The sequence below is a fragment of the Anopheles stephensi genome, chromosome 3, assembly GCF_013141755.1.
Source record: "Anopheles stephensi strain Indian chromosome 3, UCI_ANSTEP_V1.0, whole genome shotgun sequence".
Taxonomy (NCBI): Eukaryota; Metazoa; Arthropoda; class Insecta; order Diptera; family Culicidae; genus Anopheles; species Anopheles stephensi.
Genome location: NC_050203.1, coordinates 63798203 through 63823196, shown reverse-complemented (window position 1 = coordinate 63823196; position 24994 = coordinate 63798203). Strand labels below are relative to the sequence as shown.

Genomic DNA, 24994 nt, shown 5'->3' with positions numbered 1-24994 from the left:
TTACATCGAAGAGAAAGCAGGTTCATGCGTTTGTCTTGGGAGGTGAAAGGCATTCTCAAGAATTCTATTAAGGATATACGGCAGTCGCATCTTGCTGCTGTTGCTGCCGTTCCTTGTTATAATCATGTATGAACCGCAATGCCAGCAGCATTGGGGCAGTGCACGAAACAGGTCCATATGTTCATGTATGGGATGGTTTCAAACGTCCATAAATGTTTCCATTCAGAATAAAAACGTTACAATCAATGCACACGGAAACAGCCGGTGCTTATCGTGAAAAGAGTAAAAATTCGAAAAGAATTTGATTTTATTTAAATTTCAATTTACATTAGAGAATTATGCCTAATTTCCTCAATAAAGAAATACTAAATAAATGCCCTTTCAATAGTGAAACATATTCCATCAGATGTAGGTCTCGTGCATGCAGGTATGGTTTCCTTTATGTCTATATATGCTTGTCAAGCCTTCGCTGATTGCTGTTAAGGTAGGTCAGTTATATTATTTTCCTGATACGGCTTATTCTACGATACGAAACAGGTTTGGTGCAGTTTTTTTTTCGAGAAAAACAAATCATTCGTATTTACTGGAATAAACATTTGTAACACAAGCCTTAATAAGTGCCAAATTATGCTTCAAGTTCTTTACACGGATGAAGGATATCACCAGAGGTTGCGTACCGAGATAACGCCGAAAGGCAAAAAAAATGGCAACATTCACCGTCAAAATGAATGGAAATAAAAAACAACAACAAAAAAACCAAAGCGACTCATGTCAGTTGGTCTTCCTTTTTGGCCAATTAATGCATAAATCGGTCGTACTTCATACCGGCGCTACTGTGACTGTTGGCACTCACTGTGAAGTGCACCCTAGCGACCTAGTAAGCGCGTGTATCGGTCGTAATGCAGGTTGGTTGGATGGACCAACAAATTTCATGTTAACCTATACACCGGTTAAAATATTTATTTGACGCTCCCTCGTCAACCCGTCGAGTTGCCCGTTTCGGAGAAAGTAGTTTAACTTGTTTTCGTCAAAATGAAAGGTATTCTCATGTGATTCTATAAAAGATACCCCAAACGTGATCCAGTTGGTCAGTTTGTTCTTTACTGCAGTGTGGTCAGTTTCTGGTTCTCGCGCCCATTGTGCAAACATGAATAAATCAAAAGTACTCATCGCTGCCATTGTAGCAACAATCGTCACGTGGAGCAATAACACGGTCGAAAGCATTTTCACCTACGGAACATACGATAGCAGCCTGCAAACTTGCTTTTACTACAGAATTTTAAAAGGCGTTCGAAATCCTTTGTATTTGCATATCGATGCCGTAAGTATGTTTCTCCATCCACATCGTTCTTGAATAGTGAAAATTGCGCAATATTGTTTTGGGAAGTTTCTGGAGTAGAGTAGAAGTAAGCGTGTTGTTACGTTGCATGCAGCTACTAGTGTACACCCAGTGCTTACGAACTGTTCTCTTAAAACAATGTGAAATAAACCGAAGCTTGTTTTGCAGTGACACGTGATCAGTGTTTTGGTATTGTGTTTCCTTATGTATTATAACTATGTTATGCAAAAATTCTTTATGAGTTCATGTTCTTCAAAATACCAAAAAAAAGGAATAAAGATGTGTATACATGACTTCCATACTCCATACTTTTAATGATAGAAAAATTTCAATGATTTTAAACCCGATGTCCTTGCTGGAAGTCTTTTGTATCAGTTCTTCTTCAAAGACTTTCAAACCATAGAGGTCATGCCTAGAGAAGATAGTTCTTACGAAGTTTACAGTGCGGATGGAACTTGATACCCGGACCTTCCGTGCTACCTACCACTGAACCGCTCCAAAGTTAAAATATTTATATTGTAGTAGTTTTATAACCCATACTAATATTTTGGAGTTACTGTGGACCAAACTGTTGAAGACCTTCTATTGTGGCCAAGTTAAGTGTGAAAGTTGAAAATAGTGAGGCCTGCTCGAACGAACGGTAGCAAGTGCTTTGAGTTCTACAAAATCTTCTCAATCATGCAGAAATTTGAAAACATTTAAAAGAGCCCAGATTCTGGCCATCCACCAGTGTAATATGACTGTAAAACCTGTGGCTTTATTACCTGTTGGCTTCAGCTCTGTGAATCTTTGGATCCTGGTCTGATATCAGATCAACTCAGTCAGGCGGTGAAGGACAATTGAAACAAGATAGTAATCGTTATCCAAACCACATCTAAAATCCATTTCAAAGACAAAACTGCCATGAGACGAAGCCATATTTTGGTCACTGGACTATAGGAGAAACGCTTCCCACCATTTTACGATTATATACGATGCGTGCAAAACTAAATTCATTGAGTTATTTGTTTTAGCATTATTTTCAACATCATCCGAAATTAGTGCAATGCATTCATGAATCTAAATAAAACGCTAGAAAAATAAATAAATTTGCTCCAAATATCAAAAACAAAGGAATTTAAATGAAAAAAAGGGACAACTTTTTTTTTTTTGGTACATAAAACCCTCTTAATAAAGCATAAACTTTTCCGAGCATTAAACCGAGAAGATTGTCAAAGATAGTTCTGTTGAGGGAGTTGAATCTGTTAAAAGGCTTGTATTCTTCTGCTAGAAATCCAACATTCAAATCACCATCTGGAACAGCAGAATGCATAAAACAATAACCATAAAATTTTCTATGAAACGAACTAAAGCATGAGATGTAATAATAAAATATAATTTGATTTTTAAACAGCTTTTTATATTTCCTAATCCTTTTAGGACATAAGCAAGAGGCTCCAGTATCTATTAGTAGAACCAACTAAAAGATTTTGGGAAACTGAAATGAATATTGAGATACGGAATGAGGATGAACATAATCTGAGTCTACTCATACAAGACAAAAACAAGAAAAAGAAGATTACATCAAATGTTGAAATTTATGGTTACTGCACGCCTGAATCAACAGAAACGCCGTTTCCAACCACTCTGTCTACGACACAATCTATAACAGAGTCTACATCTTCTACTATGACTTCACCGTCATCACCTTCCACAATAACGCAACCAACAGCCACAACTCCTTCTACGACACCGTCCACAACATTGTCATCGCCTGCTACAACCCCAACGACTCCTTCGACAACATCGTCTACAGGAATGTCTACACCTTCTACAATGCCATCTACTGCATCGTCTTCCACAATAACGCTGCCAACGATAACAACTCCAACAACTCCGCCGACAACTCTTTCGACAACACCATCTACAACAATGTCTACACCTTCTACAATGCCGTCTACTGCATCGTCTTCCACAATAACGCTGCCAACGATAACAACTCCAACAACTCCCTCAACGACATCATCTACAACAATTTCGACACCTTCTACAATGCCGTCTACTGCATCGTCTTCCACAATAACGCTGCCAACGATAACAACTCCCACAACACCTTCGACAACTCCTTCGACAACACCATCTACAACAATTTCTACACCTTCTACAATGCCGTCGACAGCATCATCTTCCACAATAACGCTGCCAACGATAACAACTCCAACAACTCTGCCGACAACGCCGTCTACAACAATGTCTACACCAATCACAATGCCATCGACAGCATCATCTTCCACAATAACGTTGCCAACAATATCGACTCCCACAACACCTGGAACACCTCCAACAACTCCTTCAACTTTGCCAACAACACCTTCCACAATGTCTACAACGTCATCTTCTACAACGCCGGCTTCAACATCATCTTCTACGATAACTCTTCCAACTATAACTACCCCAACAACTCCGGGAACGCCTCCAACAACTCCAGGAACGCCTCCAACAACTCCGGGAACGCCTCCAACAACTCCGGGAACGCCTCCAACAACTCCGTCCACAACTCAAACAACTCCTTCAACAACAGTGTCGTCATCTTCTACGATAACACTCCCCACTATTTCATCTCCAACAACTCCGTCCACTGTTCCAACAACTCCGTCAACAGTTCCAACAACTCCGTCGGCAGTTCCAACAACTCCGTCGACAACTCCAACCACAGCTCCAACAACTCCCTCTACTGTTTCCACAACTCTTTCAACAACACCATCGACAACTTCTTCGTCATCTTCCACAATAACGCTTCCCACTTTATCAACTCGACCAACACCCGGAACACCTCCAACAACTCCGTCCACAGTTCCAACAACTCCGTCACCAGTTCCAACAACTCCGTCGACAGTTCCGACAACTCCGTCGACAGTTCCAACAACTCCGTCAACAGTTCCGACAACTCCGTCGACAGCTCCAACAACTCCGTCGACAGCACCAACAACTCCGTCCACTGTTCCAACCACTCCGTCAACAGTTCCAACAACTCCGTCGACAGCTCCAACAACTCCGTCGACAGCTCCAACAACACCATCGACAACACCTTCTACAACGCCATCTTCTTCGTCATCTTCCACGATAACGCTTCCCACTTTATCAACTCGACCAACACCCGGAACACCTCCAACAACTCCGTCTACAGTTCCAACAACTCCGTCTACAGTTCCAACAACTCCGTCCACAGTTCCAACAACTCCGTCAACAGCTCCAACAACTCCGTCGACAGCACCAACAACTCCGTCGACAGCTCCAACAACTCCGTCGACAGCACCAACAACTCCGTCCACTGTTCCAACCACTCCGTCAACAGTTCCAACAACTCCGTCTACAGCTCCAACAACTCCGTCTACCGTTCCGACAACTCCAACCACAGCTCCAACAACTCCCTCTACTGTTTCCACAACTCTTTCAACAACACCATCGACGACACCTTCTACAACGCCATCTTCTTCGTCATCTTCCACAATAACGCTTCCCACTTTATCAACTCCAACAACACCCGGAACACCTCCAACAACACCCGGAACACCTCCAACAACTCCGTCCACAGCTCCAACAACTCCGTCAACAGTTCCAACAACTCCGTCTACAGTTCCAACAACTCCGTCAACAGTTCCAACAACTCCGTCGACAGCTCCAACAACTCCGTCGACAGCTCCAACAACTCCGTCGACAGCACCAACAACTCCGTCCACTGCTCCTACAACTCCGTCAACAGTTCCAACAACTCCGTCGATAGCTCCAACAACTTCCTCTACTGTTTCCACAACTCTTTCAACAACACCATCGACGACACCTTCTACAACGCCATCTTCTTCGTCATCTTCCACAATAACGCTTCCCACTTTATCAACTCGACCAACACCCGGAACACCTCCAACAACTCCGTCCACAGTTCCAACAACTCCGTCACCAGTTCCAACAACTCCGTCGACAGTTCCGACAACTCCGTCGACAGTTCCGACAACTCCGTCGACAGTTCCAACAACTCCGTCAACAGTTCCGACAACTCCGTCGACAGCTCCAACAACTCCGTCGACAGCACCAACAACTCCGTCCACTGTTCCAACCACTCCGTCAACAGTTCCAACAACTCCGTCGACAGCTCCAACAACTCCGTCGACAGCTCCAACAACACCATCGACAACACCTTCTACAACGCCATCTTCTTCGTCATCTTCCACAATAACGCTTCCCACTTTATCAACTCGACCAACACCCGGAACACCTCCAACAACTCCGTCTACAGTTCCAACAACTTCGTCTACAGTTCCAACAACTCCGTCCACAGTTCCAACAACTCCGTCAACAGCTCCAACAACTCCGTCGACAGCACCAACAACTCCGTCCACTGTTCCAACCACTCCGTCAACAGTTCCAACAACTCCGTCTACAGCTCCAACAACTCCGTCGACAGCTCCAACAACTCCGTCGACAGCACCAACAACTCCGTCCACTGTTCCAACTACTCCGTCAACAGTTCCAACAACTCCGTCGACAGCTCCAACAACACCATCGACAACACCTTCTACAACGCCATCTTCTTCGTCATCTTCCACAATAACGCTTCCCACTTTATCAACTCGACCAACACCCGGAACACCTCCAACAACTCCGTCTACAGTTCCAACAACTTCGTCTACAGTTCCAACAACTCCGTCCACAGTTCCAACAACTCCGTCAACAGCTCCAACAACTCCGTCGACAGCACCAACAACTCCGTCCACTGTTCCAACCACTCCGTCAACAGTTCCAACAACTCCGTCTACAGCTCCAACAACTCCGTCTACCGTTCCGACAACTCCAACCACAGCTCCAACAACTTCCTCTACTGTTTCCACAACTCTTTCAACAACACCATCGACGACACCTTCTACAACGCCATCTTCTTCGTCATCTTCCACAATAACGCTTCCCACTTTATCAACTCGACCAACACCCGGAACACCTCCAACAACTCCGTCCACAGTTCCAACAACTCCGTCTACAGTTCCAACAACTCCGTCGACAGCTCCAACAACTCCGTCCACAGTTCCAACAACTCCATCGACAGTTCCAACAACTCCGTCTACAGTTCCAACAACTCCGTCGACAGCTCCAACAACTCCGTCGACAGCACCAACAACTCCGTCCACTGTTCCTACAACTCCGTCTACAGTTCCAACAACTCCGTCGACAGCTCCAACAACTCCGTCGACAGCTCCAACAACTCCGTCCACTGTTCCAACCACTCCGTCAACAGTTCCAACAACTCCGTCGACAGCTCCAACAACACCATCGACAACACCTTCTACAACGCCATCTTCTTCGTCATCTTCCACGATAACGCTTCCCACTTTATCAACTCGACCAACACCCGGAACACCTCCAACAACTCCGTCCACAGTTCCAACAACTCCGTCTACAGTTCCAACAACTCCGTCCACAGTTCCAACAACTCCGTCAACAGCTCCAACAACTCCGTCCACAGTTCCAACAACTCCGTCGACAGCTCCAACAACTCCGTCTACAGTTCCAACAGGTCCAACAACACCTTCTACTGTTTTCACAACTCTTTCAACAATACCATCGACAACACCATCGACGACACCTTCTACAACGCCGACTACATTTTCATCTTCTACAATAACGCTTCCCATGTCATCAACACCAACAACCCCGGGAACGCCGCCAACAACTCCGTCCACTGTTCCAACAACTCCTTCGACAACGATTCCGACAACACCTTCTACAACGCCATCTTCATCATCATCTTCCACAATAACGCTTCCCACTTTATCGACTAGGACAACACCTGGAACGCCACCATCAACTCCGTCAACAGTTCCAACAACTCCGTCGACAGCTCCAACAACTCCTTCGACTGTTCCTACAACTCCGACCACAGCTCTAACAACTCCTTCAACAACACCGCCGACAACTCCTTCTACAACGTCATCTTCTACGATAACGCTTCCCACTGTACCGACTCCAACAACTCCCGGGATATCTCCAACAACTTCTTCTACTGTTTCCACAACGCCTGCTACAACACTGTCAACAACACCTTCCACGACGCCTTCTGCAGCGCCGACTACATCGTCATCTTCCACAATAACACTTCCCATGTCATCAACCCCAACAACTCCCGGAACGCCGCCAACAACTCCGTCCACAGCTCCTACAACTCCTTCGACAACGCCTTCTACAACTTCGACTACAGCGTCATCTTCCACTATAACACTTCCGACTTTATCAACTCGAACAACACACGGAACGTCTCCTACAACTCCGTCCACTGTTCCAACCACACCTTCCACAACACCCTCTACGACACCGTCTACAACGCCGTCTTCCACAATAACGCTTCCCCCATCAGGAACTCCAACAACTCCCGGAACGCCTTCAACACCCTCTTCCACGGTTCCACCTTCGACAACACCGTCTCCGACCTCCACAGTTTCATCGACACCTCGCACATCATCGACAATAACGCTTCCGTCAATTACGACCCGTTCGACCGTGCCGACTACAAGATTTGCTGCAAACCCAAACCAAGCCCCTTCGATTCTTGGCACTGGTTTGTTTGCACCTAGCGTTGGATTCAAACCATCATCAGTGCAATCAAACCCTTCAAACATCCTTCCACCTCAGGTTACGGTTACGGTTTCCACCAGCGGTCCAAATGTTACCGATTCACCTACCGTGTTTGTGGTGGGTGCCAATTCAGGTAGCGTTGCACCGAGCATTGCATCGGCTCCCTTCCAACAGTCACAGAAACCACAGATAATCTTACCACTCTTCTTCGCAAAACCAACCCCACAGTCCTTTCAGAAATTAAGGCTTTACTTAAATGGTATTAAGAAACCAGGCAATAGGAAACACTTTATGCACTGGCATCCGCGATTAAAGTAATCCAAACTGCTCCCATAGGCCGTCTCGGGAGTGCAGTTGCTTTGCTCAGTTCTGTCCAGTTCACAACTTTACTATCACGTTCGTGCCAAGTTATGCTTTATTTTTAAACTAAAGATTGTAATCTTAAGTCCGCTATCAATATTACTTAGGCTATTAGAAGCATTGTGATGGAAAATTCGATTATAAATCATAGTTTAGCGAATCGTGTTCGCTGTAATAGAAATCTGAATGTAAATTAATTAAGCTGGTGGTGCTTACTATTCCACGTAAAATAAAATGAAAATCAAAGCAAGAAGGAAGCAACCAAGGGCAAGTGAGGAAACACACAAAAATAATAAATTATTGAAATACAAATTACAAACACTGTACAAACAAATGACGGAAGAATGATGTGTGTTCTACTACAGAAACCATGCTCAATACATTAGTGTTGAAGTCTGTCGATAAGTTAACCACTTTGAAGTGCACCGGCTGTGTAACGTAATGACAAGTTTATGGCCACATAAAACTGCTCTTTGCTTTCACATACCATACGAAACCACTCTTTACTTTGCAAGCATTCTGTTCCTTTTCCACACATCGACTGCACTGGGGTGGATTTAAAGAGAAAGGTCTTTTTTTTCGATGGGCATACAATATTATAACGTAGCAGAACGGAACAAACGGTGCGTATTGGTCCCGACCGTTCACAAAAAAAAACGTCCCTAGTCGCTTTCGGCATTCAATTAAGAGCAACGTTTAAGGATATGAGTAACGGAACCGCAATCAGGTGCAATCTTATTCCGCGCAAAAGTTGGGTTGTATTAAAAGCTTGCCCCGTATCCTACACCTACTGCTGTGTTGAGAAATGCCATCGTGAAGAGACTTGCTAACAAGCAGACAATTGAGCTGCGTAAAGCATACAGAGAGGTAAAGAGATACGTTTACTCATGCGCGCAGTCCATCTCCACGAGACATATGCAAATTTGCTGAAAGAACGTATAATTTAACTGCTTTCTTATTCAAATTACATTTTAACAGTCGCTGCGATGATGTGCCAGCCAGGCATTGGGCACGCTAAAATTAACTAACTCTAGTGAAACATTTGGAAATTCCCGGCCAATATTTTTTGCTGATGCAGCTTAAATTATTCCAGGTTTAAACATCACAAAAAGCTGGTTTAATAATATCTTTCGGAAGATGAGTAATATTCGTCTGATTTTTCAATTGTACTTTTTCCATACTATTACTAAGCTTCTGTGGATTACAGTTGAAATTGTGGACTTGAAACTTTTCATATATATCACATAAATATGTACAAAAAAACAAGAAACACAAAGTTTTCTCCATGAAAAGTCTCCAAAAGCTTCTAGAAGCAGTCAATCAGGTCGGAGTCAGATATCAAAACAATCAAAATCCGGTGTCATGTTGGGGACTCGTTTCGTTTCTCGGTCGTTTTAAGAGTTTATATATAACTTCCAATAGTTGGGAAAGAAATAGATTCGACAAAACGTCAGTTTGGCGGTGTCATCCTAAATACTAATACTATATCTTCAAGGATACAGAACAATTCTGAGTGGTGGGGTCTATAAACGCCAAAGTTACAGTAGAGCATGACATTTCCGTAGACATTTTTACTATTGTCTTCCGTTCTTCTTTGGCTTGACGACCTCTTAAAGTCATGCCTGGCTATTTCTGGCGTACTAGACTTAAGATACCACGTAGTTGGAATGTCAGCCCTCACTACGGGAAAAACAGTCCGGATGAGATTTGAACCACGGCCCTGCGGTATGAAGACCGCGCCAAAGGCACCATCGGACCGCCTCGATTGGCTTCTGTTAGACCTATCCAATACAAAACTTAAGTAGCCTTATTTTGTCTTTACTCTTGCTTCAATTGAAATTTTGAAGCTACTTTTCACTAAATCGTCAAATTGAAAATGAACACCAAAATTAACCTGAATAAGATTTCGAAGCAATAATATGATCGTCATATTCTTGACGTTGTTCTAAAGTTCGAGTTGGATGCCACTTCAGCTCAATCAGCTTCATTTAAATTAAATTAAATCTGCATTACTGATCGCCCGAATTAAAAGCATGGCTAACAACTGCCAATGTTTTAATTGCTTTGTATCTCAAGGTTAACTAAGAAATCAAATACCACATCACTCGGTAACCTTCAGAGAATGTGCTTGCTTTTTAGCAATAGACGGATGTTGGATGCCGATGAGTGTGCAGCAAACCATACACCATTAGCGTACTCTTTAAACAAAAAAAAAGATCTGAGAGCATCATGTATAGGTCAGTACATAGAACGTACGGTTGGTGTATCACCTACCTGTACAAATCGGCACCACGGTCGTTACCACAATTAGGCACCACAAACAAATGACGAATTTGTTTAAACAAATGCTCCCTAATTTTAGTCAACGCCCAGGCGGAACTTCCCCTTGGCAAGTGTGAACAACAGCGGAACTGGGCTTATGGCAAACAAAAACAAAACTTGTCACCCGCGGGTCACATGCCGCCCTCCACCACCATTTCCGTTCTGTGCAGCGTTTGGCTAATGGATGGGAATTTCCCAAAACCCGTACAATGGTCGATTGACCGCTCTAACCGTGGTTCATGTTTGGTCAACATATAGTCACCCAAAAACGCAACCCGTTACGGGTATGGACCACCATCAGCCCGGGAAACAATGCTACCGTGTTTTTTTTTACCCTTACGTATGTAAGCTCCATTAAGCGCCATTCGGGTTGCAAGCTCATCATCTGAGTTCAGTTGTTCAGTGTCTCTGCGCAAAATGCCCCACGGTTTCTCGCGCTACTCTCGCGATGCTCGCCAACGTTCGCGACTCTGGATGCTCTGCAGACGCAAACCGATTGCGCGTCTCGTTCGCTCCCGAGCAGTGCGTGTACTGATGAGTCGGCCCGACTCGCGGCTCCATATGGGTGTGCGCGTCATGCGCTGCTGTACGCGGTTTATAGTTTCGCACCGGTCGAACAAGTTTCCAGTGCTCGGCAAACCAGATCTCGGAAAGGTTGCCGTACAGGACTGCCAGACCGGTGAAGTGTATTGATTGCTTGTTTTGGGAACACAGCCCTTAGATTTCCGTTGCGTCGTGCGGGTGCGGTGTATGTGTTGCGAGTAAGTGTGCGCAGCGAGGATGCCGTTGTGAGCGTGAGATTAGATGACAGTCTAAGCGGCTCAGAACCTCTGCGGGATCAGTTATTCTTGTCCGGTTCGTGTGCCAGGTTCGGTTAACCAAAATGTGCTGGCCGTAACGTAACCACGGTGTGTGTGTGTGTGTGTGTGTTTGAACGCAGAAACATATCCCAGTACATTCTACTAACTAGGCGCTTTACCAACTCGCAAACCCGTTGCCCCAACACCGGAACATTCACCGGAAACTAGTCCACATCCACGTCACATTGGAGAGGATAAGCCAGAACTTGGTGATCCTGCGTGAAGCCGTCGTCGAAGACGTTTCAGTGTGAACAAGTGTGTGCGTGTGTAATCAGGTGTGTGTGCGTGTGTAAGAGTGTGCTGTGAAAAAACTTGTGCAAAACCTTTACCCCCCCATCCGGGAGCTAGTTTACTGACCCGCCGTGTCCAGTTTCATCTTGCATACGCCCAACGGTAAGCATAGTTCCGCGATATTATATGCTCCCGCTGGCACATTTCGACTAAACGCCCTTGGTAGCGATCGTTCTTCGTCTAGCAGTGAGCGCCAGTACATTCTACTGGATGACAAGACACACACTAACGGTTCTTATCAGCCGATTCCGGTACGGGTCATCACCCAGAGGTTGCACTCCGTAGTTAATTTTATGTGCTTATTCAAATGCTGTGCTGGTGCGAAACGGCTAGCCTACAAAACTCTCTGGTTGGCCCAGTCTCTCCCCCCAACGGGTGTCTCGCTCAGCGTAATGTTCTGAGACAATCACCATCGCGCAGCCTGTCGCGTCTTTTAAGGTCTTGGCATGTTGTCCTTGCATTTGATTGTGGTCGGTTTCATCTTGTCGGTTCGCTCCGAGTTCAGGGACATTCGGTACACATCGTCATACACACAGGCGGAACTGCCAACAGTTAGTTAACCTGTATTTTGTTTTTTTGTGAGCATTAAACTAGAGAAACATTTTCTCCTAATAGCTAGTTCACATCCGTATGGAAATGAGGTGCCCCATGAAGAAGCCCCCTGTGTACAGTTAAGGTTTACCGTCATGCGGGACACAGATCACGAACCGTCCATCCTTGACGCGTTACGTGGTGTTGAACTGTGGCCGTTTGAAGCTGACGGATTTGTCGGCTGGTGGAAACCGGTTTGCGGTTTTGAATGTTAGCCTTGTGAACACATATATACACATCGCTCAAGTGACGTTCGTTTCATGCTGTGTCATACATAGTTTTCATTTTATGATTGGCACTACTAAAAAAAAAAACAATCCACTCCGCATCTCAAAAAGAAAGCGTTTTCACTGGCTGTAACCAGACATCACCGCAAAAGAAAGGTGCGAAGCGTTACGTTTGAATGCTTAAATTTGCAAATGAATTAGCAAACATGAAAAGGATGGCAACAACAATATGCTCAATGTACCTATTTGACATTTAAGGGAATTGAAATAAATTCCCGATTATTGAAATAAATTCCGATATTAAATATTAAAAACATGGCCGCTAGTTATACATTCACAGGCGCACGTCAAATTTGCATCACCGAAGCATACAATGCTTGAGGAAATTGTTTGTGTCCTGCTTCGCTGTACTGAGTTTTTGATTGTTGGAAGAACAGCCTTCAGTACTGTTGTACTCATAGTGTTTGAATTTTGTAAAAATAAAGATTCGTTTGAACTGTTCATAAAAGAGAATGTTTTGGCTATTGTTATAATTTAAATGCATTACTCATTCTCCATACTATTTACTCCTCAATAGTAGATAGTTCATAATGGCGGCCATTTCAAGTTCAATGTTTATAGGATTGATAAGAATAATAAGATTACGTGTTGTTTACGTATAAAAGGTAATTCCAAATTCATTTTAAAAGCAAGGGTAAAAACAGAGATAAAGAAGCTTCTAAGGAATTTCGTTTTAAACAGTAGTAGTTGGTAAAACAAAAGCTCTTAAGTTATAGGGCAAGACTTGGAAGAGCGTTCATTGAATATCTTCCATTCGACCATTTTTTAATTACTACTTCTACTTCTTCTTTGTTGGCCTAATGACCTCGTAGGTCAAGGCTGCCATTTTTGGCTCGGTGGCAGAGGCGATGACGGCGCCGATCTTCGCACGACAGAACCGAGGTTCAAATCTCATCCAGACCGCCTCATCGTACGCAGGGCTAACTACTTTGCTACGGGTAGTAAAATCAAGTCACTGAAAGCCAGAAATGGCAGCCCGTGACCTCTCGAAGTTGTAGTGCCAAAGAAGAAGAAGAAGAAGAAGAGACCTATTGATAGCGCATAGTTGGAGAGCCAGTCCTCACTATGGAGGAACGGCGCAGAAGAGATTTGAACCCCAGTATATTGTCTGAACATCAACATTTGTTTAGCTTATCGACCATCTTCCATGAGCTACGTTTGTTGGACACCAATAGGCGGTATATCCCCTTGAAGCTTAGCATGGCTAATGCAATTGATGGGATTAGTCGGGGATTCTATAAGATGCTTAATACTCTTTCGAATTGTACAAACTCTTGCAACCGTATTGTACACCAAACTGCAGTTTTTGGAGTTTCATACGTTGATCTAGCCTTTCCCAGCGTTTTAAATTTCTCGAGTTAAACAAACCGCAATTTTAAATAGAATTCAAAGAATTCTTATCTTTCTTAGCATAACTTGTACATCGTCTCCCATGAAGAATGATATGTGTGGAAGACTTTAGCAACTCTCCACAAACCACTTACATTTAAATTTAATTTGTTTATCAATCATTCCCAAACCTATTGAATCCAGCAAACACATCAAGTTCTATTATTAAACCCACGAACTTTTTTTTTGCATTTCGATAGCTATACATTTAGCTAAATGATAATACGATTTTCATTACATTGAGGATTAGGGAGGAGATAATTACTCACATGATAATGATTGCTCTTGCACGTCCTCTTTTTTCTCTGCACGGAATCGATCAATGGTTGACGTCATGAAATCCTATTTGATGGCTCGCGGAAGAAGTGGGTGTGGTAGGATTTCCCTCCCTGAAAAAAAAACAATCATGAGGATGCAAAATAAAGCAATTTCATACACGGCATAATTGGAAGGATTCTTTGATGATGATGAACATACAGCTAGTGATCTGTACGTATCCACTATTAGCTCGAAAAATGAATGGGAAAGTGGTTTTACTTAAATTTTGGGTAAGGTATAAAATGGACCGAATCAAAGATAAATGTCATTGACACTAAGTAGAACGAGATAACCATGGTTTTACGGGCAGTTGATTGTTGGCATTGGATATTTATGAATGCATATTTTATGGTTGATATTTCGACACCTAAGCCTAAACACAGGTCGGTACGGTAGACCAACAGGTGTAGACTGCGAAGATCTTGTTAAAGCCCAGAACAGCCGTCAGATGCAGAGATTCCTCCAGGTGCGGGAGAATCGAAGACACGAGCAACAAAAAGCAACAGTAAAAGAGGAGGATAAACCATAATACACATTAATGTGCCCGAGCGAGAGCCTCTGCTGTGGCCGAAACCAATCTAAGCATTAACAACGGGCAACCGGTTACGATCGTTTCACACGACCATTCCGGCGGGCGGGAACATCTTTTCCGCGTTTTTCAAAACATTTTGCCAGTCAGTCTGTTAGTGCGTTTCATCCAGTGCGAACGTTGAAGACGCGTTGGGGCACACGAATTCCAGGCAGGTGGCAAATTTCGCAAGACAAAGTTTCTACATATATGTAACACCTGCAGATACAGAGCTCACATACCTCCACTTGGACTCACTGGAGGAACTTGGTTGGCGTACGGAGATTACTTCGACCTTGTGATGGCACATCGCATAGGTTGACCTCGATCGATCGAATCTGTTGCGGTTGGTGGTGTCCATTAGAGCAAGTTAACCTTCTCTGGACTCTGTGATAGACCCGTTGACCTTTGTGTCGTAGTTGCTCCAAAGCAACCCTCCAAAGTCGCAGTAGTAAAGGCGCGTGCCGGAACGGGAACTGTCCTTTGGTTTTTACAATCGTTTCAATGTATTTTGCGCTTAAGAAACTGCTGCATCGAATTCAAGGTTCTGGTTGCTTTGACACCGATAATCTTGATGACACATTACTGAATTTCGTTTCACTAACTGGCCGAAGAGTGTGTCCGCTTCTTGAAAGTGCTAATAGACGGTCGCTCCTCGATATTGACAGTGTGAAACGGTGTGCGCTGACCAACAACGTCGTCGTCGTCAGTCGTCATCGTCGTCGTCGTCGTGTCTCAACGTCGTTGTGATGTGCCGTGCAGTGGATTTCTGGGTTTTTCTGATGACGTCGGACGAATTCCAGTTCTAAACGTTTGACACTGTGATAATAGAGTCTCGGTATACGGCACGGTCGCAGTTTGCCGTTCGTTGCCGGTTCGCCTACGAATCAGGCAGCGCAAACCGGTCCCTTCACGATTCACGATGCGATAATTAAGCTAACCGTAGTACGGAACCGTAGTTGGGGCGGTCCGGTGGCCGAGGCGACAGCGGCGCCGGTCTTCACACGGCAGGGCCGGGGTTCAAATCCCATCCAGACCACCTCCCCGTACGAAAGGCTGACTACTTTTCTACGGGTAAAATTAAGTCACAGAAAGTCAGAAATGGCAGGCCGAGACCTCTCGAGGTTGTAGTGCCACAGAAGAAGAAGTAGTACGGAAGGTTAGACCGGGTGGGAGAAATTTAAACCGACCAAACCAGGGAGCTATCACTGAAAGCGTAAAGCTGCCAATTAAATTCCTTGGGATTCGTTGACCAATTCAGAAGCCATCCAGAACCACTCGCTAAAAGACTGCCGAGATCGTACGTTATCTCTTGAGCATTCATCTTTAATGTTTCCTTTATTTTTAAATCATTCATGATCTTCACCTCCACTAAACTAACAGAAACCTTTGCCTCTCTCTCTCTCTTTCTTTGTAGAATTTTCGCACCCGGTTCAAAATGCGTTCCAGCTCCAGGGTACTGTGTATCCTGGCGGTAACGCTTCTGGTCAGCGCGTTGGACGCCAATGCAGCCAATAATCAACGAGCAGCAGGCCTGCAAAAGCCGGGCGCCGTTGCAACGAATCAGCCGCAGGCGAATCGACTGCATGCACCAACCGCCAACACAAAGCTGGTGTCGGACAGTGTGACCAACTTGGCCGCCAGGATCGCCAACGCTCTCTCGAACCAGAAAAGCAAAACGGAAATCTTTTCCCCCGTCAGTATAGCGGGGGCGCTGTCGCTGCTGTTGCTTGGCTCCGGCGGTCAAACGCAGCAGGAGCTGCTTAATGTAATGGGCTTGAACAAGGGGCAGCTCTCGTTCCAGGAGATACACATCAGCTTCGGCCGCTTGTTCCAGGATCTGGTGTCGAACGATCCGAGCCTGGAGCCACTTGTTACCTGGCGCTTGAATGACAAGTGCAACCGGTACGAGGAGGACGAGGAGGACGAAGAGTTCGTACAGTCGCAGTCGCCGAGCAACCCGAACGAGTAAGTGTAACTTTTAAAGCTCACAACTGCAAGCTTACAATTTGAATGGCTGCACTGGTTTCTTTGCGGGTTTCTTCGGGATTCTTGAAAAACCGTCACTGGATTCTTATCGCTTGTGTTCCATAGTTTTGAAGAATATCGTTTGGCACGTTTCCTTGTACTGTACTTTTTGGTAAGAAACTACAGATCATTCTTCAACGATGCGCTGTCAAGTGATACGATCATGAGAATGATGTGTACTACACGCGAGTGACACACGCCTGATTGCAGTCACGGGTTTAATTTATTGCTCCAAGTACGAACGTGAGATTTAGGGTACCTTGAGGTGTTGGGAATGGTAAAAGATCCTGCAATTGTAGCTAACAACTAAGATCTTCAATAGCCATGAATTTAGATTGAATTAACCATTTTTCTTCCTTTCGGGCTCTTTAACCGTTGTCGGTCGTAGCCTGCCCTAGCCTGGCTATCTGTGACTTGAATTATTATCCATAGCCGATTGGTCAGTCATATTCTCGGCCACCCGGACTAATCTGCATTAACCATCACTCAGTTGATAACGTCTTCCTAAACAGGGAAGATCGCTTCGTAAGCTTTTGCATCGCTAGCCATTGCACTTAATCGCTTCCTCTCAAACGCACGGTATCAGCAGTTTTAAACAAGAATCACATTGATTGGGGTCTGCCATATTGCAAGCCAGACTGCTCGCGCTACCTCATACGATCACCTGCATACTGCACCCTGACCTCCCATACACCGTTTTGGGTCTGTTTTGTATTCACCCACTTTCTCGCGAACCATCCTCCTCACCTCGAATATCCAACAGATACCACAGCCATCAGATATCGATAGCAAACGGCGTATTTCTACAGCGAGGCTACCAGCCCGGCGCACGGTTCCTGCGCTTGGCACAGCGCATCTACAACGGCACCGTCAAGGATCTAGACTTTGAGCGCGATACGAACGGTGCGGCTACGTTCATAAACGATTGGTGCACGCAAGCCACCAATGGCAAGATCAAAGAGATTGTCACCGAAAACATCCTGCGCAACACGCGTATGATCGTGGCGAACGCGCTGTACTTCAAGGCAAAGTGGGAAACCACATTCTCACCGTTCGGCACGCGTCAGCGATCGTTCTATCCGAACGGTGAGCAAGAACCGTCGATCACGGTCGACTCGATGGCCACTACGGGCTGCTTCCCGTACTACAACGCAACGGCTGAGTATGGGGTGCAGATAATTGGGCTGCCGTACGAGAAGGGCCTCTCGACCATGTACATCATCCTGCCGAATGGGTCGAACCGGCAGAAGGTTCGCGAAAAGCTGGCCGTACTGGATGCGCCCCATCTGAACTGGTTGATCGATCGGATGGTCGTCCGGAAGGGCAGGGTGCTGCTACCGAAGCTTAACATTTCGAACCGCATTCGTTTGAGCAGCATCCTGCAAAGTCTGGGCATTCGCGATCTGTTCGATCCGGCACGTAGCAATTTGACGGAAATCTTCAACGACAAACCACCCGGACTAGTGTTCGATGCGAGCCCGAAAAACGAAACGATCGGTACGCTCAACATTCAAAATCGATTTGACCTCTCGGACTTGCCAAAGGAACGACCTTCCACACAGAAACTTACCACCAAAGCTCCGGTACGACAAGAAACGGTACAACGGCCACAAAACCCACAGCAAGGATTGGTGCAGCCGGGGGCCCCGCTACCGCCAAGCAATGTCGGGAGGGAAATATCGATTGATCTATCTCCTCAAGACTGTCAGCTGATCGAGAACTGCCAGTACATGGCGAATAGCAATAGCTGCATGTGCAATCGCATACCAACCAACGACCAAAGCACGGGCTGCGGAGTCCAGTTGGCGAAACATTATTACGACGACACCAACAAGCGCTGCCTGTACCGCATCAATGCGTCCTCGCTGCGTACGTTCATTTGTGTGAAACCTGGCTATCAGGCCGTGTTGGCATCGAACGCTCAGGAATGTGAACGAAGAAATGGGTGCAAAATGTTCCTAAAGTACTGCTACTGCTGTATTTCCAATGGGCTATTGCAGGCACCGCAACAGGCACAACAGTATCAAACGACGGCAAACAGTCAACCGGTGGTAGTAAATCGGTTCGGTGTGGACCAACAGAACTACAACGCGGGCCAGCCTTTAACAAATCAGCGTGTTGCTGATAGGGATAAAGCGTTACTAGCCTGCAGTCGAGTTCCGCTTCTGGACGCCAACTCTTGCCAGTACAATGGGTTCAGTTGGATACCTTTGCAAAATGTTTGCATCGACATGAAAACTTGCACATCACCCCGTATCCAGAAACGGCAGGCTCCGGCCTATTATTTCGCAGCGCCGCAAGCACCACAGGTGTCCTCGCGTCCAGCTCAGCAACCATTCTATCAGACATCTCAACAGCAACCACTCCAAACGGTGCTACCGCAACAGCAGCAGCAACAGCAACTGCAACAGCCAGTACAAAACCAGCTACAGCTGCAAAGTAGATTCGAACAGCAGGAACCACAACAGCAAACAGGGTTCCAACGGCCGGCGGAAGTAAGACTGCCCCAGCAATATCAAGCACAACAACCACAAGTAGTTGTGCAGCCGCAACAACAACAACAGCCACAGCTGGTACAGCGGCAACCGCAACAGCAACAACCGATTCAGCGGCCACCACAACAGCAACAACCGATTCAGCGACCTCCACAACAGCCAGTACAGCGACCGGCCCAACAGCAACAACCGCAACAGCAACAACCGATTCAGCGGCCACCACAACAGCAACAACCGATTCAGCGACCTCCACAACAGCCAGTACAGCGACCGGCCCAACAGCAACAACCGCAACAAGTGCAACTTCCTCAACAATTCCTTCAACAAGAGCAACGACCAGCCCAGCGGCCATCCGAAGCGGTACACGTCAACGAGATCATCACCCAGGTGACGCTGGACGTGAACGAACAGGGCACGGAAGGTGGTGCCGTGACGGCAGCCCTTATCGATCGCATCGGGCCCGACTATTCCTTCGTGGTGGACAGGCCATTTTTAATCTTCATCCGGAACGACAAAACACACCTTCCCCTGTTTTATGGCGTAGTGTACGATCCCAGGCCCTGAAGCGCTCAATCAATGCCACATGGTTCAATCATCATGTTTCCGTCAGTATTCGCCAGCGAGACAGTAGTAGTACCTTTAAGAACGATTGCGGGTACTGCGGTGCTCGCACGACTAGCGTTAGTGTATGAAGTGTTGTACTTAACAAACATTCCTCTTAAATAATGCAAATAAACATGTATAAGACACGCCCCGACAAAGCTTCGTTCGTTTGTGGCCATAATTAGGGGACAGCTTTGGTTTTCTGTGATTTCCCTCCCTCCCACGGGAGCGACGGGTGACCTTTCAGAACGGCAGAACTATTACTCAAAAGAGAGAATGATACAAGCACAGAGATGGTTATGGGACCGCAAAACCAAAAAAAGTCAAACAAGTTTAGCACGTTTTTGGACCAGGCCTCGAATTTTCACATGGAGGCTACCTATCCTCCAACGGATAAAACCTGTTCACCGGGCCTTGGATTTTCCAAAATTTCATATTAAATTATGCCAACCTCCTCCCTGTGGTTCGCGTATCGCGTCCGTAGTGAAGCAAATTTCGGTATCGACACCGGATATTGCGATCAATAGATCTTGATATTTGGCGGGATTCTATAACCGTCAGAACAGCTAGCCTTCCCTGATGACTGGTCCAACCTATCTGACGCTAAATAGCTATAACTGAAAAGATTCCGGATAAACACACCGACCAAGCCCAGGTCAACGTCGTTCGGTGGATTTATGAGACACGAGCCAATCTGGCCAATCAGTACATCGATCAGTTAAGGAAATGGATCGATCGTTTACGTTGAATTTATTTTACATATTCTATCAACAAACTGCCCAATACCTGTTCGTTAGGCGCTTTAATCCTCTACTAATAAGTTTGTCCGCGTGGTATGTGTGTCCGGAACGGTTTCGTCTACAGTATTTTCCTGGTCATAAATCAAGCTTCCGGGTGTTTTGTGACAATGCTCGGTACGAGTTGTCTCTTGAATTGTTATCTGCAACTGTGTGCATTGTTTTAAACATCTGGACACTTGTGGTTTAGGAGCTGTAGATTGTCTCTGTAGTTTAGTGACACAAAACAAGTGAGAATCAATTATTCCTTCTTAGCTAAAGTACTGTGGGTGAGTATGACGTTGTCTCTCAATTTTTACCTCGAACGAATTTCGCTGTAACTCCCATCAAAATATTGAGGCTGCCGGATTTAAATAAAAATTAAAATGTTGGGCTAATCTCCTTCAATCTGTCCCTCACTGTGTTCCGGTGATTGGTTTTTGTCATTACTGAAGTTTTTTTGCTTCTCTTCTGTTTCCCACCAAACTTTACTAAGTTTCAAACGATAATTTACTAATTCGACCTTCTCTTAGCACATTCACACACACACACACTCGCGCATTACGAAATTAGTTTCCCCATTCCTGTTCGAAAAGCATGGATTGATAGCAACTTTTTTTCTTCTTCTTCTTGTCGTTTTCCACCCCGTTTTCTTTTAGCTACCCGCCCGACCACGATCCGGCCGCGCATGAAATTTCGCTCGCCAACGGCATCTTTGTCCAGCGCACCATCCAGCTGAGCGATGCGTACCGCAACGAATCGTCGTTTTACTACAACTCGGAGGTTCAATCGCTCGACTTTGAGCTCGATCCCGTCGGCTCGACGAGACAGATAAACGCGTGGGTCAGCGAAAAGACGCACGGCAAGCTGCCGAACATCCTGCCCTCGACCCTGCCGGCCAGCTCGGTCATGGTGCTTGCAAGCGCCATGTACTTTAAGGCCCTGTGGGCAGAAACGTTCATCGACGGTGCGACGAAGCTGCGCGAATTTTACCCCGACGGTAAGGACAAACCGTCCGTCATGGTGGACATGATGGCGCACGGCGGGTGCTTCCCGTTCTACGAATCAACCGAGCTGGATGCGCGCATTATCGGGCTGCCGTACAAGAACAATCTGACTACGATGTACGTGATCATGCCGAACGATTCGAACCGGGCCAAATTGCAACTGCTCATCCCGAAGCTGAACAGTGACAATCTGCAGCAAATGATCGATCGGATGACGATCAAGACGTCGATCATCCTCTTTCCCAAGATGCACATCAGCAACACGGTCGATCTGAAGCGTGTGCTGCAAAAGATCGGTGTCAGCTCGTTGTTTAAGCCGGAGCGAAGCAATCTGTCCGCAATGCTGCAGGAACCTGCAACAACGGATGTGTACGCCAATCGAGTGAAGGGAGATGCACCTACGGCAGCATCATCCATGTCACCCACCGTAAACATGCCCAACTATGTGAGCAGACCCTCCCCAGGACTATCGTACGATTTGAAGGAGGTGTTAATATTCCCACGAGTCGGCAACGATTCGGCGGAAGTTACTACGGACGCACCGGCCACAGATACGACGGTACCGCTGACTACTGAAACTGTCCCGCAAACGATCGTGCCGCTAACCCATCGGCCCAGCAAGACTGGACGTGGACGAAGCAGGCGTGACGTTAGCTATAAGGTGCCGAGCACGGGTAAGCAGCAAGGCCAAGCTGGCCTGCTCACCAGCAAGGACTTTATACTGAACAAACGTATCGTGAAGGAGAGTGGCCCGATAGGGAAGAAGGGTTTGCGAAGGCGCAGCAAACGTGCGGCAAACCAGCTGTTCGTGAGCAATGCCGTCCATCAGGTGGATCTGGAGGTGAACGAGACCGGAACCGAGGGTGGTGCGGCTACCATAGTGACACTGAACCGTTCCGGCACCAGTGTCGTGTTCCGTGCGGAGGCACCGTTTTTGCTGCTAGTTCGCAACGACCGTACCGGTCTACCGCTATTCTACGGACCGATCTATCATCCGTCGAGCTGAAGAACGGGGGTAGTATAAGCAATCGGTAAAGTTGCAAGCACAAAGTTGGCTTTAGGGCCTTATCGATCCAGTGCAATTTCAGATCACCAGCGACAAACAAAACGCCTACGATCGTGATAGATTTTAAGAGCATTTGCGCCCTCTGCTAGGGTACTGACTAGAAATCATATTTTATGGAAGCATCGAACGATGGCCCAACTATGTGCTAACCTATTTAGATTGTATGCAATTTTTTATGAATAAATAAATCTACATTTCCGGACATGTGGTTGTCGGTGGTTTAATGTTCTCCAGTAGCTTACAGGTTCCGAAGTCTTGTTGAAAGAAATTCCCAGAAATTCCCGGAAATTCAGTGCCAGCTCGTTTTACTTTCCGATTTGAACCACAGAACTAACACACATGTCTCACGTATGATGTTTTTTTGTTTTCCCACCCCAAAACAGGAAAGATGTAATCATTCAGATCGGAAATGGTATCTTCGCCCAAAATGGCACCACGTTCGATGCGCGCTACGATAAGCTAGCGAAGGATCTGTACCAGAGCGAGCTGCAGCAGCTAGACTTTGTCCAGGACGAGACCGGTTCCGTGCGCTACATCAACAACTGGGTGAACAATCAAACGCACGGCCGCATCGCGGACATTGTGTCGCACATCAGCCCCGACACGATCCTGATGATCGTGAACACGCTGTACTTCCGCGGTCTGTGGGAAGAACCGTTCCAACCGCTCGCTACCCGCAACCGACGCTTCTTCCCGAACGGACCCGACGGCCCAGACTCGTTCGACATTCCGATGATGGCCAAAAGCCATTGCATGCCGTACTACTACTGGCAGGAGGAAAACGTGCGCGTGCTTGGCGTACCGTACCGTCAGAACGTCACCATGTACATCTTCATGCCGATGAACTCTACGCGCGAGCTGGTACAATCGCTGCAGACCAAAATTTCGGCCGAAAAAGTTAACGAGATTGTGACGAAAATGAAGATGAAGTCCGTTACACTGCTGTTCCCCAAGATGCACATCTCCAACTCGATTAGCCTGAAGAGTGTGCTGCAGCAGCTCGGCGTCTACACCCTGTTCGAGCGCAACGATGCCGATCTGTACCGTCTGCTTACCGGGCTAAACCGTCACGGTGCCGAAGAAACGCTCGACATTCTGGATGTGCTGCAGGACACGAAGGAAAACGCCATCCGCCAGCTGCAGCAACAGAACCCCGAGTGCATCATAGTGGAGCGAAACGGTATCGAGCGGGGCGACTGTCTGAAGGAACATTGCGCCTACGGGGGTCAGGTGTGCGTGTGCTGTGTGGAGCAGGACGATGACTTCCGGCGTCGTCGCCGGCGGAATACATTCGGCGGCATGACCGCGTCGAAAAATGAATCGATCTTTGTCAACGAAATGCTGCACAAGGTGGACCTGACGGTGAATGAGCGCGGTACGGAGGGTGGTGCGGCGACCGCAACGCTGATCGATCGCATCTCGTCCCAGGTTAGCTTCATCGTCAACGGACCGTTCATCATAATGATCAGAGAGGAACCGACGCGACTGCCACTGTTTTACGGAAGTGTTTACAATCCTAAGTAGCGATGGCGGCTGGTTGCGGAATGCGAGACGATAAGGAATTTAAAATATGCGACAAGAATCATTACCTCATAACACATGACACGTACAATTTAATAAATCGAGTACAATGTGAATGAGTGGCTGACGCTCAGTTCCCCTCAGACAAAGGAAGGATACGGCACTACGTCGCCATTGAAGTAGGTTTGTGTGTCAATAAACTCATTCGAAACAGGTGTTTGCTTTTTGGTTGAAATGGAAAAAAGTTTTTAATATACAAAAAATCTAAAATATTGGTTAAAAATTCTCGAAAGAATCATCGGGCTCAAAATATGATCCAGAAAGAAAGCTTCACAAAGAGATAGCTTGCTTACTTACTTACACTTATCAGGCACTACAACCGCTTTGCGTTCTTGGCCTTCTTGGAGAAGATGGCGGAGCAGCAGCTCCACTCCTACCAACTCTTCATTGATTTTAAAGCCGCATATGAAAGCATAGCCAGTGTAAAATTGTACGACGCAATGAGCTCTTTTGGAATCCCGGCCAAGCTTACTAGGTTTGTAGGAATGACAATGACCAACATCACATGCCAGG

At 46.2% G+C, this 24994-nt stretch overlaps 3 protein-coding genes across 3 annotated transcripts; all 3 read left to right on the top strand.

Moving 5' to 3' along the window:
• Positions 1–1316: 1316 nt before the first annotated feature.
• On the top strand, positions 1317–11314 carry LOC118510016 (probable cyclin-dependent serine/threonine-protein kinase DDB_G0292550). The gene is made up of 4 exons (XM_036051403.1): positions 1317–1321; positions 2946–5821; positions 5865–8072; positions 11145–11314. The coding sequence occupies exons 1-4, from the start codon at positions 1317–1319 to the stop codon at positions 11312–11314; spliced, it is 5259 nt and encodes a 1752-aa protein (XP_035907296.1).
• On the top strand, positions 11185–23104 carry LOC118510015. The gene is given in 4 exon segments (XM_036051402.1): positions 11185–11874; positions 16343–16893; positions 17717–20128; positions 21487–23104. Coding segments are annotated over 3 exon segments (4296 nt in total). The 5' UTR covers positions 11185–11874; positions 16343–16363; the 3' UTR covers positions 22841–23104.
• LOC118510014 (serine protease inhibitor 28Dc-like) lies at positions 23030–24424 on the top strand. Its single transcript, XM_036051401.1, has 2 exons — positions 23030–23061; positions 23284–24424. The coding sequence occupies exons 1-2, from the start codon at positions 23030–23032 to the stop codon at positions 24422–24424; spliced, it is 1173 nt and encodes a 390-aa protein (XP_035907294.1).
• The last annotated feature ends 570 nt before the right edge of the window (positions 24425–24994 follow it).